The following is a 16429-nucleotide window of genomic DNA, read 5'->3' as shown; positions in this document are numbered from 1 at the left end:
CATTTATGGGTGCACGTAGTGGACTAAGGCAAGGCATTATCTCTACCGTGAGGGCTAAAAGGTTATTGAGGAAAGGTTGTTAGGGTTATTTGGCTCACGTGGTATTGAATGAGGATACGCTTACTTGTGTGGAGGATGTACGGGTAGTTAGGCACTTCCCTGATGTTTTCCGGATGATTTACTTGGATTACCACCTGATAGAGAAGTGGAATTCATTATTGATTTACTCCAAGATACAGATCCTATTTCCTTAACTCCTTATTGAATAGCTCCCGCGGAGTTGAGGGAATTGAAAACCCAATTGCAGGAATCGGTTGATAAGGGTTTCATTTAGCCTAGTTCTTCACCTTGGGGGGCTCCAATTTTATTTTTACGAAAGAAAGATGGGACTTTGAGGTTATGTATAGACTATTGACAATTGAATCGGGTAACGATTAAAAACCATTATCCGTTGCCGCGTATAGATGATTTATTTGACTAGCTTCAAGGTGCTTGCATGTTCTCCAAGATTGATTTGAGATCTGGGCATTATCAATTAAAGATCAAAAGTGAAGATGTACCTAAGACGGCTTTTAGGACTCGATATGGTCATTACGAATTCCTCGTGATGCCATTCGGGTTAACGAATGCACCCGCAGCTTTTATGGACTTGATGAATCGGGTATTCAAGCCATACCTCGACAGGTTCGTTATTGTTTTTATTGACGATTTTTTTGTGTATTCTAAGTCTAAGGCAGAGTATACTCGAAATCTCACTTTGGTTTTGAAGAAATTGAGGGAGCACCAATTATATACTAAGTTTAGTAAATGTCAATTTTAGTTAGATCAAATGGCATTCTTGGGGCATGTAATATCAGCCCAGGGTATTTAGGTGAACCCACAAAAAATAGTCGCAGTTGAAAATTGGGAGCAGCCACGAACCGTCACTGAGGTACGAAGTTTTCTGGGCTTAGCAGGTTATTATCAACGGTTTGTTAAAGATTTTTCAACCATAGCTTTACCACTGACGAGGTTGACTAGAAAAGATGTTAGGTTCGAGTGGGACGATGATTGTGAGCGGAGTTTCCAGCAGCTAAAGTATTGTCTTACTCATGCACCTGTTTTGGCGCTTCCAGACGACAATGGTAATTTTGAGATTTACAGTGATGCTTCCTTGAATGGCTTAGGCTGCGTATTAATACAGCATGGTAGGGTGATTGCATATGCCTCACGACAATTGAAGCCACACATGATGAATTACCCTAATTACCCTACCCATGATCTCGAGCTAGCAACCATCACTTTCGCCCTGAAGATTTGGATGCATTATTTATATGGACAAAAGTGCAAGATTTTCACAGATCATAAAAGCCTCCAATACCTATTCACCCAGAAAGATCTCAACCTTCAACAGCGGAGATGGATAGAATTACTCAGTGATTATGATTGCATGATTGAGTATCATCCTGGTCGTGCAAATGTGGTGGCAGATGCATTTAGCAGGAAATCTTGAGGCCGAATTAATGGTTTATATGCTTGCCATATCCTTCTTCTCACAGAATTGAGATTTACTGGAGTTGATTTGGAAGTCATAGATCGGGAAGAAGCTTTAGGTCAGACCAATTTTAATTGATCGGGTGCTAGAAGCTCAAGCGGAAGATAAGGAATCCCAGGAAATAGCCGAGGCAATATCACGAGGAAAGAAGAAAGATCTTAGAATTCGGGAATTTGATGGCATGCTTATGCAGGGAAGTCGAATGTACGTGTCGAATATTGCAGAACTAAAGAAAGATATTCTCGATGAAGCACATATATCAACATATGCGATGCATCCTGGGAGTACCAAGATGTATCACACTATTCGACCTTTCTACTATTAGTCTGGCATGAAAAGAAAGATTGCTGAATATGTGAGTAGGTGTGCAATTTGTCAGCAAGTCAAAACTGAGAGGAAGAAGCCTTTTGGACTGATGCAGCCACTTCCTGTTCCCCAGTGGAAATGGAAAAATATTACTATGGATTTCGTGTGCAAGCTTCCTCGTATGCGAAATGGTTACGATGGCATCTGGGTGATAGTGGATCGACTTACTAAGTCAGCACACTTTATACTAGTTCGAGAGAAGTATTCTTTAAGCTGATTAGCTAAGTTGTTTATATTAGGGACTGTTAAATACCACGGGGTTTCGGTTAGTATTATTTCTGAACGGGATCCTAGGTTCACTTCTAAGTTTTTGGGTGGCTTTCCAGGAAGCTCTTGGTACGAGATTGCTCTATAATACGATGTATCATCCACAGATAGACGAGCAATCTGAGAAAACTATCAACTTATCATCCACAGATAGACGGGCAATCTAAGAAAACTATCTAAACGCTAGAAGATATGTTAAGATCTTGAGTATTGCAGTTTGGTGACGCTTGGCACAAGCGTTTGGATTTGATTGAGTTTGCCTACAATAATAGCGACCATTCTAGTATCGGTATGTCACCTTTCGAGGCACTCTATGGTAGATCTTGTCGTACTCCTCTTTGTTGGTCAGAAGTTGGTGAGAAGGTGTTAGTGGGCCCAGAGATTGTTGATGAGACTGCCCAGAATATTCAGGTAATTAAAGCTAACCTGAAAGCGGCCCAGGATCTACAGAAAAGCATTGCTGATAAACACGCCACTGATAGGGTGTATAAAGTTGGAGATTGGGTATTTCTGAAGCTATCCCCATGGAAGGGTGTTGTACGGTTCGGTAAGAAAGGTAAGTTAAGTCTTCGCTACATTAGACCGTATCAGATCACCGAGCGAGTCGGTGAAGTCGCCTACAAACTTGAGTTACCTCCAGAATTATCACGGGTGCATGATTTTTTTCATGTTTCTATGTTTTGTCAATATGTCTCCGATCCATCACACGTGATACCTCCTCAACCTTTAGAAACTAATCCAGACTTGACATATGATGAGGAACCAGTGACGATTTTAGACTGGAAGGATAAGGTTCTTAGGAACAAAACTGCGCGCATGGTGAAAGTTTTGTGGAGGAACCACTCGATGGAGGAAGCCACTTGGGAGACGGAGGATCATATGCGAGATATGTATCCACGCTTATTTTATGGATACTAGTGGTCTGTTATGTTAGTGTATAGAAATTTCAGGGACAAAATTTTATTAAGGAGGGTAGGTTATGACGACCCGTCCTGAATTAATATATATTTTATCCTCGAATGTATGAAAATAACAATTATACCCTCGACTCGTAGTGACATGAATGTACGTATATGGTTTTAAATTATTTTTCCGTTGACATAATTGAATCATACTCGATGTCACGAGAGTGTTGACATGATTTAGGGCTGAGTTGGGTTCGTAACTAAAATGTTACGAATAAACGATTGTGTAATTGGGCTAAAGAAATGGGCCAATCACCACACCTCCAACTTTCTTGGGTCCAGTTAGAATTTTAAATTTGAAAATTTTCCAGTTTCCAGCAACGCAGCGGCGATCGGCGCCGGAATCCGGCGAATCACCGGAGAAGGAAGGAGAATATTCCATCAACTTTGATGGAATATACGAACGACGTCAGGTAAAGTTAACGGAATATTATATTATTCAACGGAATATTCCCAAACGGCATTTAAAATTTCGTCCGTGTGCCAAGCATATGCCTGCGCATGGTTGGCACGTATGGCCGTGCCTTGGCCGGCACGTGAGGGCACGTGGGACGTCAGAAAATTATTCTAAAAAATTTGGGGATGCTCATGGTGTTGAGTAGGCCACGATGGTATGTTCACACATCCCAATTAAGCAACGTATGAGAAGTTATTACATGATTTTGGTTATGTACTTAAAATTAATGTTAAGATAGTGGTTTCACATATAGGTGAGACGTTTCCGAAGAACGAGCGCAGTCAGGCGAGACTCAGGGATTACAATCCAGCTACATACCAGTGAGTGGGCTTTTGGTTTTCTATATATACGTATATATGCTTTGTGTTTTCCCAGAAATTTCTTTTAAGTGGAGTCACGATTTTAAATGCCATGTCAATTGCATTATGTTGTAGAGTATGCATTAGTATAGATATGCATATTGTTGCTTGATGTTGCAGACGCTCAGGTAAGCTTCAAGTGAGTACATATTGATGATAGTTTAGAGCTCATTATCCTGCACCCCCGTGCTAGTGTTCCCGCCCGTGACCAGGGCACAGTCCTTCACGTGATGTTCACCTCCCGCACCGCACACTCACCTTGGATCCAAGTTTGGTGCACAGCCTTGTCGTACATACCACATTAGGTGGTTCTGACTTATAGGTAATCCGCGATTATTCGCACAGCCTTCACGTGATCGTAGCACTTGAGCGTACTTATTTGCACCCAGCCTTGTCGTATAGACCACAATAGGTGATTCCGACTCGTGTGCATGCGTATTTAATGAGCTATAGGTTCAGCCGTACAAGTCACGTTAGGTGACTCCAGTTGGCATATAATTTTACATTGATTTATTTCACCTGGCTACTTATTTCCATACTTGGATACTTCACATGGCATATATTTGATTTTCACTACTCTCGAGCATGATTTTTATATATGTATGTATTTTTATTTTATGGGAAACTATACGGGTTTTACAGTGAGAGGTTATTACTTTTGGAAAGAGAAATGGTTTTGAAAAGCTTTGTTTTTGCCTACTCACATTTTCTATTTTGCACTTCTCTAGGTTCTAGATAGAAGTGTGTGTTGGTGGCTCATGAGGACTCTACGGCAGTTCTGATAGACATCCATCAATGTAGGGTTTTCTTTCATACCCTGTATAATTAGTATTTAGCCTGCTGGGCTGCACCTTGGCACCTATGCTCTGACTATGTGTATCTACACTCTAACACTTCTTCCTGCACTTATTTACTTGTCTTGTGTGCATTAGTTAATTCGTTTTTGATTTCTCACATCTTCATATCACTATCACTTCCGCACTACACACATGGATACATAACCATCATGTGACAGGCAGCATGCCTTGATTTAGGTCGGGGTGTGTCATGCTAGACCTTTTAGTATCCTTGTGGATTTTTTCTTCGCATAGCAGGATTAATCATGGTGTAGTGAATCCTCGACAAAGCATAACAGGATTAATCACGTGATGTTCACCTCGACAAAGCAATTACCATCACTAAGAACCCGGTGTTTCACCAAAAGACAAAGCATATTTATAGAAGATACCACTTCATCAAGAATGATTTGCAGGATGACATAATTGATATGGTGTACTATCCCACAAATGAACAATTGGCAGATATTTTCACCAAGGCTTTAACCAAGGATCGATTCAACTACCTTAGAGATTTGCTTGGAGTAATCAACTCAAAGCTTAAAGGGGAGTGTTGAATTATAAGCAGTGAGCTGATTAGTATTAGTGAATAAGCCATGTATTCAATTGTGTGTTCACTTGTGCTTAAAATTGCCAAGTGTAAGACTCAATTATGTAAGGTCATGAGTGTCATGTGTAATGATCCTAATTATTAGCTAGATGAGTGGTTGTGATCAGTTTCTAGAGAGACAGGGATCCAGCTAAGAGTTTCCAATGGTTTTATTCTCTTTTAAACAACTTGTGTGGGAGTGAGAGAAGCAATCAATGAGAAGAATATTTCATCTGTGATTTGCAGAGAGAAAGAAGCAACCATTTCCTCTCCCTTGGGAAGTCATCTTTCTTCGATTTTTTTTTTCCTCTTCCAAAATATCAATTTACTGTGCTATCACTAGTAAAAAAAACACTTTGCGCGACGTAGGTACTTTCGTGGCGCAAAGTAAAAAATCGTTGCCTAAGGGTTTGCGCAACACAACCTTCGTCGCGCGTTAATCGTCACGCAAAGTCTGAGACGCTAGGGTTTGTGCAACGGCCCACGGTGTGCGTCGCGCAAAGTGGGTTTGCGCAACCAATGGAGTGCGTCGCGCAAATCCACTTTGCGCGACCAACAATGTGCGTCGCGCAAACCCACTTTGCACTGCCCACTTTGTGCGTCACGCAAACCCATTTTTCGCGACGTACGCATGAGTCACGCAAAGTGGGTTTGCGCGACGGAATCATGCGTCGTGCAAAGTGGGGAGTAGTTTTGGTCAAACTTTTTTTTTTTTTTTTTTTGATAAATATTGTAATTAAATTCGAAAGAATAATTAATTAACCAAGCAAAAGTATTTAATTATAAAATATATGGAAATGTACATACAAGATCCGAACAAAAAAGAAAAAACTACAAGTGAACTAGGTTTAATACATCAAGCTACTAGGTATCGGCAGGGCGAGGTGGCTCTGAGGTCGAAGGTGGACCAAGATGAGGTGTTGGTAGTGAGATTTGAAGGCCGGACATCTGTATGGCTTGTACAAGGTCTCTCCACGCCCCGGCATATGACCTCATCTCCTCGCCCTGGGCCCTCAGCTGCTCCTTCATCTGCTCGCCCTGAGCCTTTAGGGTTGTCACTTCCTCCTTCAATGCATCTACCTCTGTTGTGTTTGATCTGGAAGAAGAGGCACCCGTTTCACGAATGTGTGCTTTCCCCATACACCGAACAACCTTGCCACGACGACGACCTAAGTTCTGATCCAGGACATCAGTCATGATCTGAAAACCTAGATCCTCAGGTATCGTGACGTCCTCGATCGGGGTCTCCGGGGGAAGCTGCGATGTTGCTTCTTGGAGAACAGAAGTGCTCTTTTCCACCATAGTAGCCTATAATAATAAAGAAAAAACATATAATGTTTAATAAAAAAATATAAATAATATTTGAATGATTCATACATATAAGAATAATAATAATTACATATACTTACATGAAACTGCTCAATAATCTCCTGACCAGGTCGAACGTAAACGTCCTTGAACATGTCGATTGCTGGGAACTTAGAACCCTCCTGAAGAAAAAAAACACTAAGAAAATTTTATTAATCAATAATAATAATAAATTGTATAAAATTTCAAAGTTAATATACTTTTACCTGACATCGTGTCTGAAGCCTATACGAAAAGGGCTTCGAACCGGAATGGTGGAGAAATGTCTTTGACTCACGAGCTTTTTGGCTAGCAACAGATTTCTTCTGTTAAACACACAATATACATGTTAGTGCAACTATTTGAAATAAATTAATAAAAAAAGGCTTAAAAATAACTAAAACAATAATAAATTATTATTAAAATATTATGTACATACCACAAATTGGTCCGTAAAATGTTTGCAGAGCCACTCCCAATCATCTGGCCGGTCCTTTAACTCGCTTGGAACATGTAGGCGAGCAATCTCTGGATCATCCCATCGCTTAAAATACGTGTGAAAAGTGCTCTTCCAATTTTTGTACCGGTTTGCTAAGGTCTCCTCTAAGTAGGTCATGACCTCAAGGGATATGTCATCAAGATCATAAATGACCTACGAATATGAAAAACAATAAAATAATAGTAAGAAATTTAATAATATTAAGATAATATATTTTGGTTTTTAATATTTGTAAAGAAAATTAAAAAAATGATAAAGGCTAAAAATTAATATACTAACCGACAACTCGTGTCGCACCAGTCTCTTCGTCTCCTCGGGAATTTCTGCCCAAGACTCCCACTGAAAAGGACAATTGTCTCGAATAACAACACCACAGCTACTAGCAATGAAGCTATGTTGCTGTGAGGTAGCTGCTCCACGATGTTGCGGGTCATATGCAATCTTGATCTTGGAGGCAACCTGCCGTGCACTCTGTGACTGCTTCAGCATTCGACTAGGCCCTCTGGTGTTTTTTTTAGCTGGCCAAAAATACTTAAATGGTGAAATCCCAAAGCTTAAATTTGTTAAAAAAAATCGACATAACCTCCCGTAATAGTATAGCATTTTCCAAAACCTTAAAATAATAAAATAACATTAATTCACAACCAGCAACAGATTTTCACAATCCAGCAAATTTTCACCATCATAAAAATAATAGTTTTAAAATGAAAAAAAAAATACAGCGTAGTGAGAATTAGAAAAAACTACCTGGATGGGAGTGTGATAATGCAGGAGGTGCATTGGTCACACTCCGACGACGAGTGATCAACTGCGACATCTATACACTTATTCAACCATAAAAATATAACATTAGAAACTAATCTTACAACATTTTTCTTAAATGCAACAGATAATGTTGTGGGTTTCATGACAAGGTAAATGCAACAGAAAAACTCACATCAAGCTTTCAAGAAGGATTATAACCCTGGAGTATCAATATTTCTCTTACAGTTTTCAACCTTATCATATTTCTCAAATGCAATTGTGATCCTAGAAAAGGAAAATACGATTGTAACTATACAACGTATTAACTAAGCACAATGTAGGAAACCAAGAAACAATGGGGTACATATTCAAATAACCTATAGATATATGAGAGTCCAATCTAACTTAAACATCAAAACTAACATTTCAAATTCATCACCATTTCCATCACAAGCATCAGCTTTCAAATCTGACCTTACGGAGAGTCAATGCGTCAATACATGCACCACCCACTTGGTCCACTAGAGAAAAATGATAGGCAAAAAGAAATGGGATGGCCCAAAATCATGAGAAACCTATTCATATCCATTTCAAAACTGTTTTCCCATGACAGAAAGAGGACGACATAATTCTCAAATGCAAACTACTTAACAATAAACTCATTATGGTGTCAATGCTGTAAGTGGGTGTATATGCTGGTGGTGCATTTGCCAAGCATGTAAATGGACAACAATAATCCAACTCAATCAAAGCTGTTGAGGCATTTCAATATGACAAGAATGTTGAGGCATTTCAATATGACAGAGTGTTGCACATCAGCATGTAAATAAAAAATACAACATCAACTCATGACGTGAGTGTTGAACATCATCTATGTGAGAAATACATTCAATATGACAGAGTGTTGCCTTGACGATGCAAACCCCATGACACAAAGTTTTTCAAGATTTGAGGCATTGACAAATAAATAGTTTGACAACTCTGTTTCTTTCACAGTTGTTCTTAAAGTCTTTAATTCAGGAGCAAATATATTGAAATTCATTGCATCTCTTCCGAAAAATGGATGTATATCCAAATCTTCAAGAACAAGGGAGTTACAGAAAAGCTTTTCCAATGAGGTATCACCTAATACAAGATCTGTAATAACATGAAGCAACTTGAGACTTGGGAAACAACAACGCAATGTCGTAGGAAACCCAAAAATTTCACTAAAAAACCCAATTATATTAGGAAGCTTAGTCATTATATATTCGTAGCAAACCAAGCTCAAATTCATGAGTAGAGTGCAAAATGAGGAGTATGCAAATTCACATTCATACCACGCCAAAAGGAATGATAATTCATAATTCGGATATTCGAAAAAATTCACACTAAGCCCATGCAAAACCATGTGTATTGATCATGCCAAGCCAAATTGAAATAAGTTCATAATGTTAATACATTAACAGTTTAATTCGAAACACACCAAACTGTTCTTCACACAACACACTCAAGTGGGCCAAGCCAGATAACGAAGATTACCAAGCGGGTTGTGGCGTGAACGGTTACGAAAAGTTAGTATTCAATCCATCGGAAGCACGAAATTAGTATTCAAACGAGCAACTTTATTTCTTCAATCCCACACTTTTGCTCCTTAGAATTTATCCTTACCAATGAGCCACAACCAGTCAAGGCAAACCCCTGCAAATATGGCTCCCAAAAGAAACAGAACAAGTATATTTCCCAAGGCATTTTGCTCAGGTCCCTGCAAATCAAACAACCAGAAATTAATTTTGATTTGATTTCATTAGAAACCGTGAAAACATATGTGCATACAAATAAACAATTTTGCAGGTGATGTAAAACAATTTTGCAGGTGATGTACAAAAATATGTGCATACAAATAAACTAAATCACAATAATTACTAAAACTAAATAAAATAAAATAAATTAATAAAAATTAATATAGCCAAGAAAATAAAGTGATTTACGTACACTGTGACATCTCAAATCTGAATTGCGGCCAAACCTACAACTCCTCCACCACCCACAACTAACAGCCGTTGGCTGTAGAGATAAGATGCAATAACAAAAGGATGCAAAATTGTTAATGACAGCTTCCACCGAGATAAGATACAATAATCAAATCCCTACACCAAAATAATATAAAGCTTCAGCTGCCTCTCAATCCATGTTTCGCAAAGACACAGCATCAAAAATAAATGTCATACTTTCTTTTATACCTTTTACCTAAAAAATGCTGGGAAGATGGTAAAAGTTTGGACACAAAAGTTCAACATCTCTAGTATAGTGAAACAAATTTCATTACTGAAAGAAACATTTACCCCCATGTGAAAACGATAACAGCTTTTGCAATCGAAAAAAAGAAAGAAAATGACAATGGCTTCCTGATGACAACAACTTTAACAGAAGAATCATGATACATCAAAGGAAGGAAGTTAATATTCGAGATAACATACCCCTTAGCTTTCCTAGCAGTACTTACGAGAGCTCGCCAAGCAGTCAGAGAAGCAAAAGGAATGGCACTAGCTTCCTAGAATCACAGAGTAAGATAAAGCCAAATTGAGTTGTCACATAGCAATAACAGGAATGAGAAGTTAAAAACTTTCATCTACATAACATCTCACCATGAATTCCTAACATCTCACCATTGTTGTCAATTCTTTCATGAATTCCTAATAACAGAAATCATGAAAGAATTGATAATAATGGGTGTAGAAACAGAAAAAAAAAAAAAAATCAACAAAGGATTCGATATTTCCTCTTATTGCTATATGTCCATTTCCACAAAGCAACGTGCTGCTTAATAATTGTAGCTTGATTAACTCTAAGTTCCATTTCATATCAAGTAGTTTCTACTCCAGTTCATCCAACCAATCTAAGCTAAAAAAAACTGTTTTTTCTTCTTTTTCAGCTGAGCAAGGTGGAAAATTCAAATTGAAAATGAATTAATAAAAAATTTAAGCTCCAAATGTACATTATTCAGACAAATGAACACAAGCATACCACTAACACACTCAGAAGCATCATTACATTATAAAAGCAGCTAAATAACTAGAAAAGTATGCGTGCGTGTGTGTGTGTGTGTGTGTGTGTATTGCTACAAATTTTCAAGTTATATTGCTACAAATGAACACAATCATTACATTATATTGCTATAAATTTTTAAGTTTTGTTGGAATTGGAGGAACGAAACAGAGAGAGGAGCAAACAATAAAATGATCATTTCCCTCATTTTCTCCGCAAACAAACAGAACTTAGAAATGGGATCAATTCAAAAACAAGGTGAAATTTGACTCACTTTGATATCAACGGGATTGATTGGAGAAGGTTTTGAAGAGAGATGGAGGAAGGAGGTAGCTGCTGCAACTGGGTTTGCAGTTTCTGCCTCCCAAATTGATTAAGTGGAGTAGGAAAAGTCGTTGACTTTGCGCGACGCAATTGCACATGCGTCGCGCAAACCTGTTTTGCGCGACGCCAGTCTTGTCACGCAAAGTCCACTTTGGGCGACGCATGTGTACGTACGTCGACCAAAACAACTTTGCGCGACGCATGTGCACATGCATCGCATAAAGTTGGCAAAAAAAAACGGTAAAACATTCTTTGTTTGGCGCCAAGATATTGCGCGACGTACAAAACGTCGCGCAAAAGGCATTTGCGCGACGGTACTTTGCGCGACGAAGGCGGGTGTCATGCAAAGTGTTTTGCGTGACGCACAAGTTCCTGCGTCGCGCAAAGAAGTTTTGCGCGACGCTAGAATTTCGTCACGCAAAGTACCGTCGCGCAAATGCTGTTTGCGCGACGCTTTGTCTTTTAGGTCGCGCAAACATACTTTGCGCGACGAAATTTGGTGCGTCGCGAACGGGTCGTGTCTATCGTATTCATGTCGTTTTCATGTAACACCTGTTATCTTAACGGGTCGTGTCGTGTCACACCCGTTATCTTAACGGGTCCTTAACAGGTCGTGTCACTTTACCCAACAGGTAAAGTGACCCGACCCGTTATGACCCGTTAAGAAAAAAATATATTTTTTTAAAATTTGCACATACCACACATTGCCACATAAATATTACTTCAAAACATTAAAACATTTCTCGTTCAAGTACTATATCTACACTCGAAAATAAAAGCCTAATAAAAAAAATAATACATACACTACTAATCTATTACAAATATTAAATGTGCAAGGATAAAGAGTTTTTGTTTTTAAGATTGTAAGTCTTTCTCAAAAGTTTACACCTCCATTTACAAAATCTTCAATATATATATATATATATAATTATGAAATGGACGGCTGAGATTTAATCTCAGCCGATCCAATGGTCATCAATTTTTAAATTTAATTTAATATATATAATTATATTATATAATTATTATAGTTTTTACTTTTTAGGGATATAAAATTGTTAAATTAATGTATATAATTATTAATATTATAGTTGATTCATACTTTTATTAAGTATATAAATTATAACATAAGATTTTGTGATATCCACATCCACTAGTGTAAATATTTTAAATTGAAGATCAAATTCATTCTTTGTATTTATATAGGGTCAAGGAGTGTAGCTGTAAAAATTCATCAAAATCAGAGTTAAAATAACCGTTAAATCTTGATTTTTCGCTTATAACCGTTGAAAAGCTTTGTCCCGTTACTTGATCTCTGAATGTTTTTTTTTTGTGATTTTTTGCTGATGTGATCTCCAAGCATATACAAACAATTTTGACGGTTTGGATCGTTGAAATTAGTTTTGGAGAATTCGTATCCCATCAAAACGATAGATTGACTAACACTTAGAGTTTATTTATACTTTCATTAAGTATAACATAAGATTTTGTGGTATCCACTTGTGTAAATATTTTAAATTGAAGATCGAATTCATTCATTGTATTCATAGAGGGTTAAGGAGTGTAGCTGTAAAAAATCATCAAAATCGGAGTTAAAATAACCATTAAATCTTGATTTTTCGTTTATAACCGTTGAAAAGCTTTGTCCCGTTACTTGATATCTGAATGTTTGTTTTTTGTGATTTTTTTCTGATGTGATCTCTAAGAATATACAAACAAGTTTGACGGTTTGGATCGTTGAAATTAGTTTTGGAGAATTCATATCCCATCAAAACGATAGATTGACTAACACTTAGAGTTTATTTATACTTTCATTAAGTATAACATAAGATTTTGTGGTATCCACTTGTGTAAATATTTTAAATTGAAGATCGAATTCATTCATTGTATTCATATAGGGTCAAGGAGTGTAGTTATAAAAAATCATCAAAATCGGAGTTAAAATAACCGTTAAATCGTGATTTTTCGTTTATAACCGTTGAAAAGTTTTGTCCCATTACTTGATCTCTGAATGTTTGTTTTTTGTGATTTTTTGCTGATGTGATCTCCAAGCATATACAAACAAGTTTGACGGTTTGGATCATTGAAATTAGTTTTGGAGAATTTGTATCCCTTCAAAATGATAGATTGACTAACACTTAAGAGTTTATTTATATTTTCATTAAGTATAGCATAAGATTTTGTGGTATACACTTGTGTAAATATTTTAAATTGAAGATTTAATTCATTCATTATATTCATATAGGGTTAAGGAGTGTAGCTGTAAAAAATCATCAAAATCGGAGTTAAAATAACCGTTAAATCATGATTTTTCGTTTATAACCGTTGAAAAGCTTTGTCCCGTTACTTGATCTCTGAATGTTTGTTTTTTGTGATTTTTTGCTGATGTGATCTCAAAGCATATACAAACAAGTTTGACGGTTTGGATCGTTGAAATTAGTTTAAGAGAATTCGTATCCCATAAAAACAATAGATTAACTAACACTTCTTAGAGTTTATTTATACTTTCATCAAGTATAACATAAGATTTTGTGGTATCCACTTGTGTAAATATTTTAAATTGAAGATCGAATTCATTCATTGTATTCATATAGGGTCAAGGAGTGTAGCTATAAAAAATCATCAAAATCGGAGTTAAAATAACCGTTAAATCTTGATTTTTCGTTTATAACCGTGGAAAAGCTTTGTCCCGTTACTTGATCTCTGAATGTTTGTTTTTTGTGATTTTTTGCTGATGTGATCTCCAAGAATATACAAACAAGTTTGACGGTTTGGATCGTTGAAATTAGTTTTGGAGAATTCGTATCCCATCAAAACGATAGATTGACTAACACTTAGAGTTTATTTATACTTTCATTAAGTATAACATAAGATTTTGTGGTATCCACTTGTGTAAATATTTTAAATTGAAGATCGAATTCATTCATTGTATTCATATAGGGTCAAGGAGTGTAGTTATAAAAAATCATCAAAATCGGAGTTAAAATAACCGTTAAATCGTGATTTTTCGTTTATAACCGTTGAAAAGCTTTGTCCCGTTACTTGATCTCTAAATGTTTGTTTTTTGTGATTTTTTGCTGATGTGATCTCCAAGCATATACAAACAAGTTTGACGGTTTGGATCGTTGAAATTAGTTTTGGAGAATTCGTATCCCATCAAAATGATAGATTGACTAACACTTAAAAGTTTATTTATATTTTCATTAAGTATAACATAAGATTTTGTGGTATACACTTGTGTAAATATTTTAAATTGAAGATCTAATTCATTCATTATATTCATATAGGGTTAAAGAGTGTAGCTGTAAACAATCATCAAAATCAGAGTTAAAATAACCGTTAAATCGTGATTTTTCGTTTATAACCGTTGAAAAGCTTTGTCCCGTTACTTGATCTCTGAATGTTTGGTTTTTGTGATTTTTTGCTGATGTGATCTCAAAGCATATACAAACAAGTTTGACGGTTTGGATCGTTGAAATTAGTTTAAGAGAATTCGTATCCCATAAAAACAATAGATTAACTAACACTTCTTAGAGTTTATTTATACTTTCATCAAGTATAACATAAGATTTTGTGGTATCCACTTGTGTAAATATTTTAAATTGAAGATCGAATTCATTCATTGTATTCATATAGGGTCAAGGAGTGTAGCTATAAAAAATCATCAAAATCGGAGTTAAAATAACCGTTAAATCTTGATTTTTCGTTTATAACCGTCGAAAAGCTTTGTCCCGTTACTTGATCTCTGAATGTTTATTTTTTACGATTTTTTGTTGATGTGATCTCGAAGCATATACAAACAAGTTTGACGGTTGGGATCGTTGAAATTAGTTTTGGAGAATTCATATGCCATCAATCAAGTTCTGTGTGTGTGTGTGTATATATATATTTATTAAGTATATTTAAATCTATTTATTTTGTACGTATAAATTATAATTGACTGGTACACGGAATAATACATACATCATGTGTGTCATTATAAAAATAGTGAGATATGTCATGTGTGTGATAAAAAGTTAATAACTTAAAAAAAAAATATATATTTCTCACCACTTCTATTAATTTTCATTTTTCCCTCTTTTTTTTGTTTCCTTTTCAACTTTTTCTTATCATTTTCACTTTTCCCTCCAACATCTTTCCCTAATTCCCTCACTTTTTTGTTTCATTTTCAACTTTTCTTAACATTTTCATTTTCCCTCCATTTGTTTTTTCAAAAAGGACGGCAATGGCAAGAAATTGAATGGAAAGAAATCACATCAATGGATGCAAAATCATGCAATGCATCATGCATATTAAATTATTAATTAATAATTATTATAGTTTTTATAAAATTTAATATATATATATATATAATTATTATAGATTGTTAATATCTTGGGGGGTATAATTATTATAGTATATATAATTATTATAATTATTATAAACTTTATAGTTAATTTAATATATATATATATATATTTATTATAATTTTTAGGGGTATAAAATTGTAAAATTAATGTATATAATTATTACAGTATTTTTTTAGGGTTATAAAATTATAAAAATAATATTCTGCTTATCGTGTATCGTGTTACCCACGTGTATACCCGAATCAACCCGTTATCTTAACAGGTGCTTATCGGGTTACCCGATAACGACCCGATTCGTTATCGTGTCGACCCAAACACCTGTTAATTTTGTGTCGTGTCATGTCGGGTTATCGGGTCGTGTCAGAAATTGTCAGGCCTAATATTTCAATTCACGCTAACAGACAAAAAAAGGCCTTCACATTAGCTATACTTTTGAGCTCGAAATTTAGGTACAGCGTGCATTATAGTGTTATTCACCTAACTTTTGCATTGAAATAAGTATATATCTCTAATAAGTAATAAAATCTGAAATTTGAAATCCAAAAATCCCCAGGAATATACATTAATGGTCTCTCGAACCCATGAACGAACAACCCTAATCAACCACCAAAAAAAATTATTACAACATTACAAGACACGAAAAGAATAATCATTTGACCTCTTTAATGGTCATATCAGGGCCGAAAATAATTGAAGCTAATAATCCTATAACTTTTTGTAGTTGTAGTAGGTAATGGTCATAGCAGTGTGTGCATACAATCTGGAATTT

At 36.1% G+C, this 16429-nt stretch overlaps 1 protein-coding gene across 1 annotated transcript; it reads right to left on the bottom strand.

The window, feature by feature from the left end:
- Positions 1-6237: 6237 nt before the first annotated feature.
- LOC108865900 lies at positions 6238-7708 on the bottom strand. Its single transcript, XM_048588742.1, has 5 exons — positions 7499-7708; positions 7160-7372; positions 6973-7046; positions 6783-6879; positions 6238-6681 (listed from the first exon to the last, which is right to left on the bottom strand). Exons 1-5 carry the CDS (start codon positions 7706-7708, stop codon positions 6238-6240), a joined length of 1038 nt encoding a protein of 345 aa, XP_048444699.1.
- Positions 7709-16429: the final 8721 nt, after the last annotated feature.

This window comes from the organism of the source record quoted next, unplaced genomic scaffold (assembly GCF_019419815.1).
Source record: "Pyrus x bretschneideri cultivar Hongxiangsu unplaced genomic scaffold, Pyrus_bretschneideri_v1 Contig29, whole genome shotgun sequence".
NCBI lineage: Eukaryota > Viridiplantae > Streptophyta > Magnoliopsida > Rosales > Rosaceae > Pyrus > Pyrus x bretschneideri.
The sequence above is the reverse complement of the archived record's forward strand: the minus strand, read 5'-3'. Positions and strand labels throughout refer to the sequence as shown.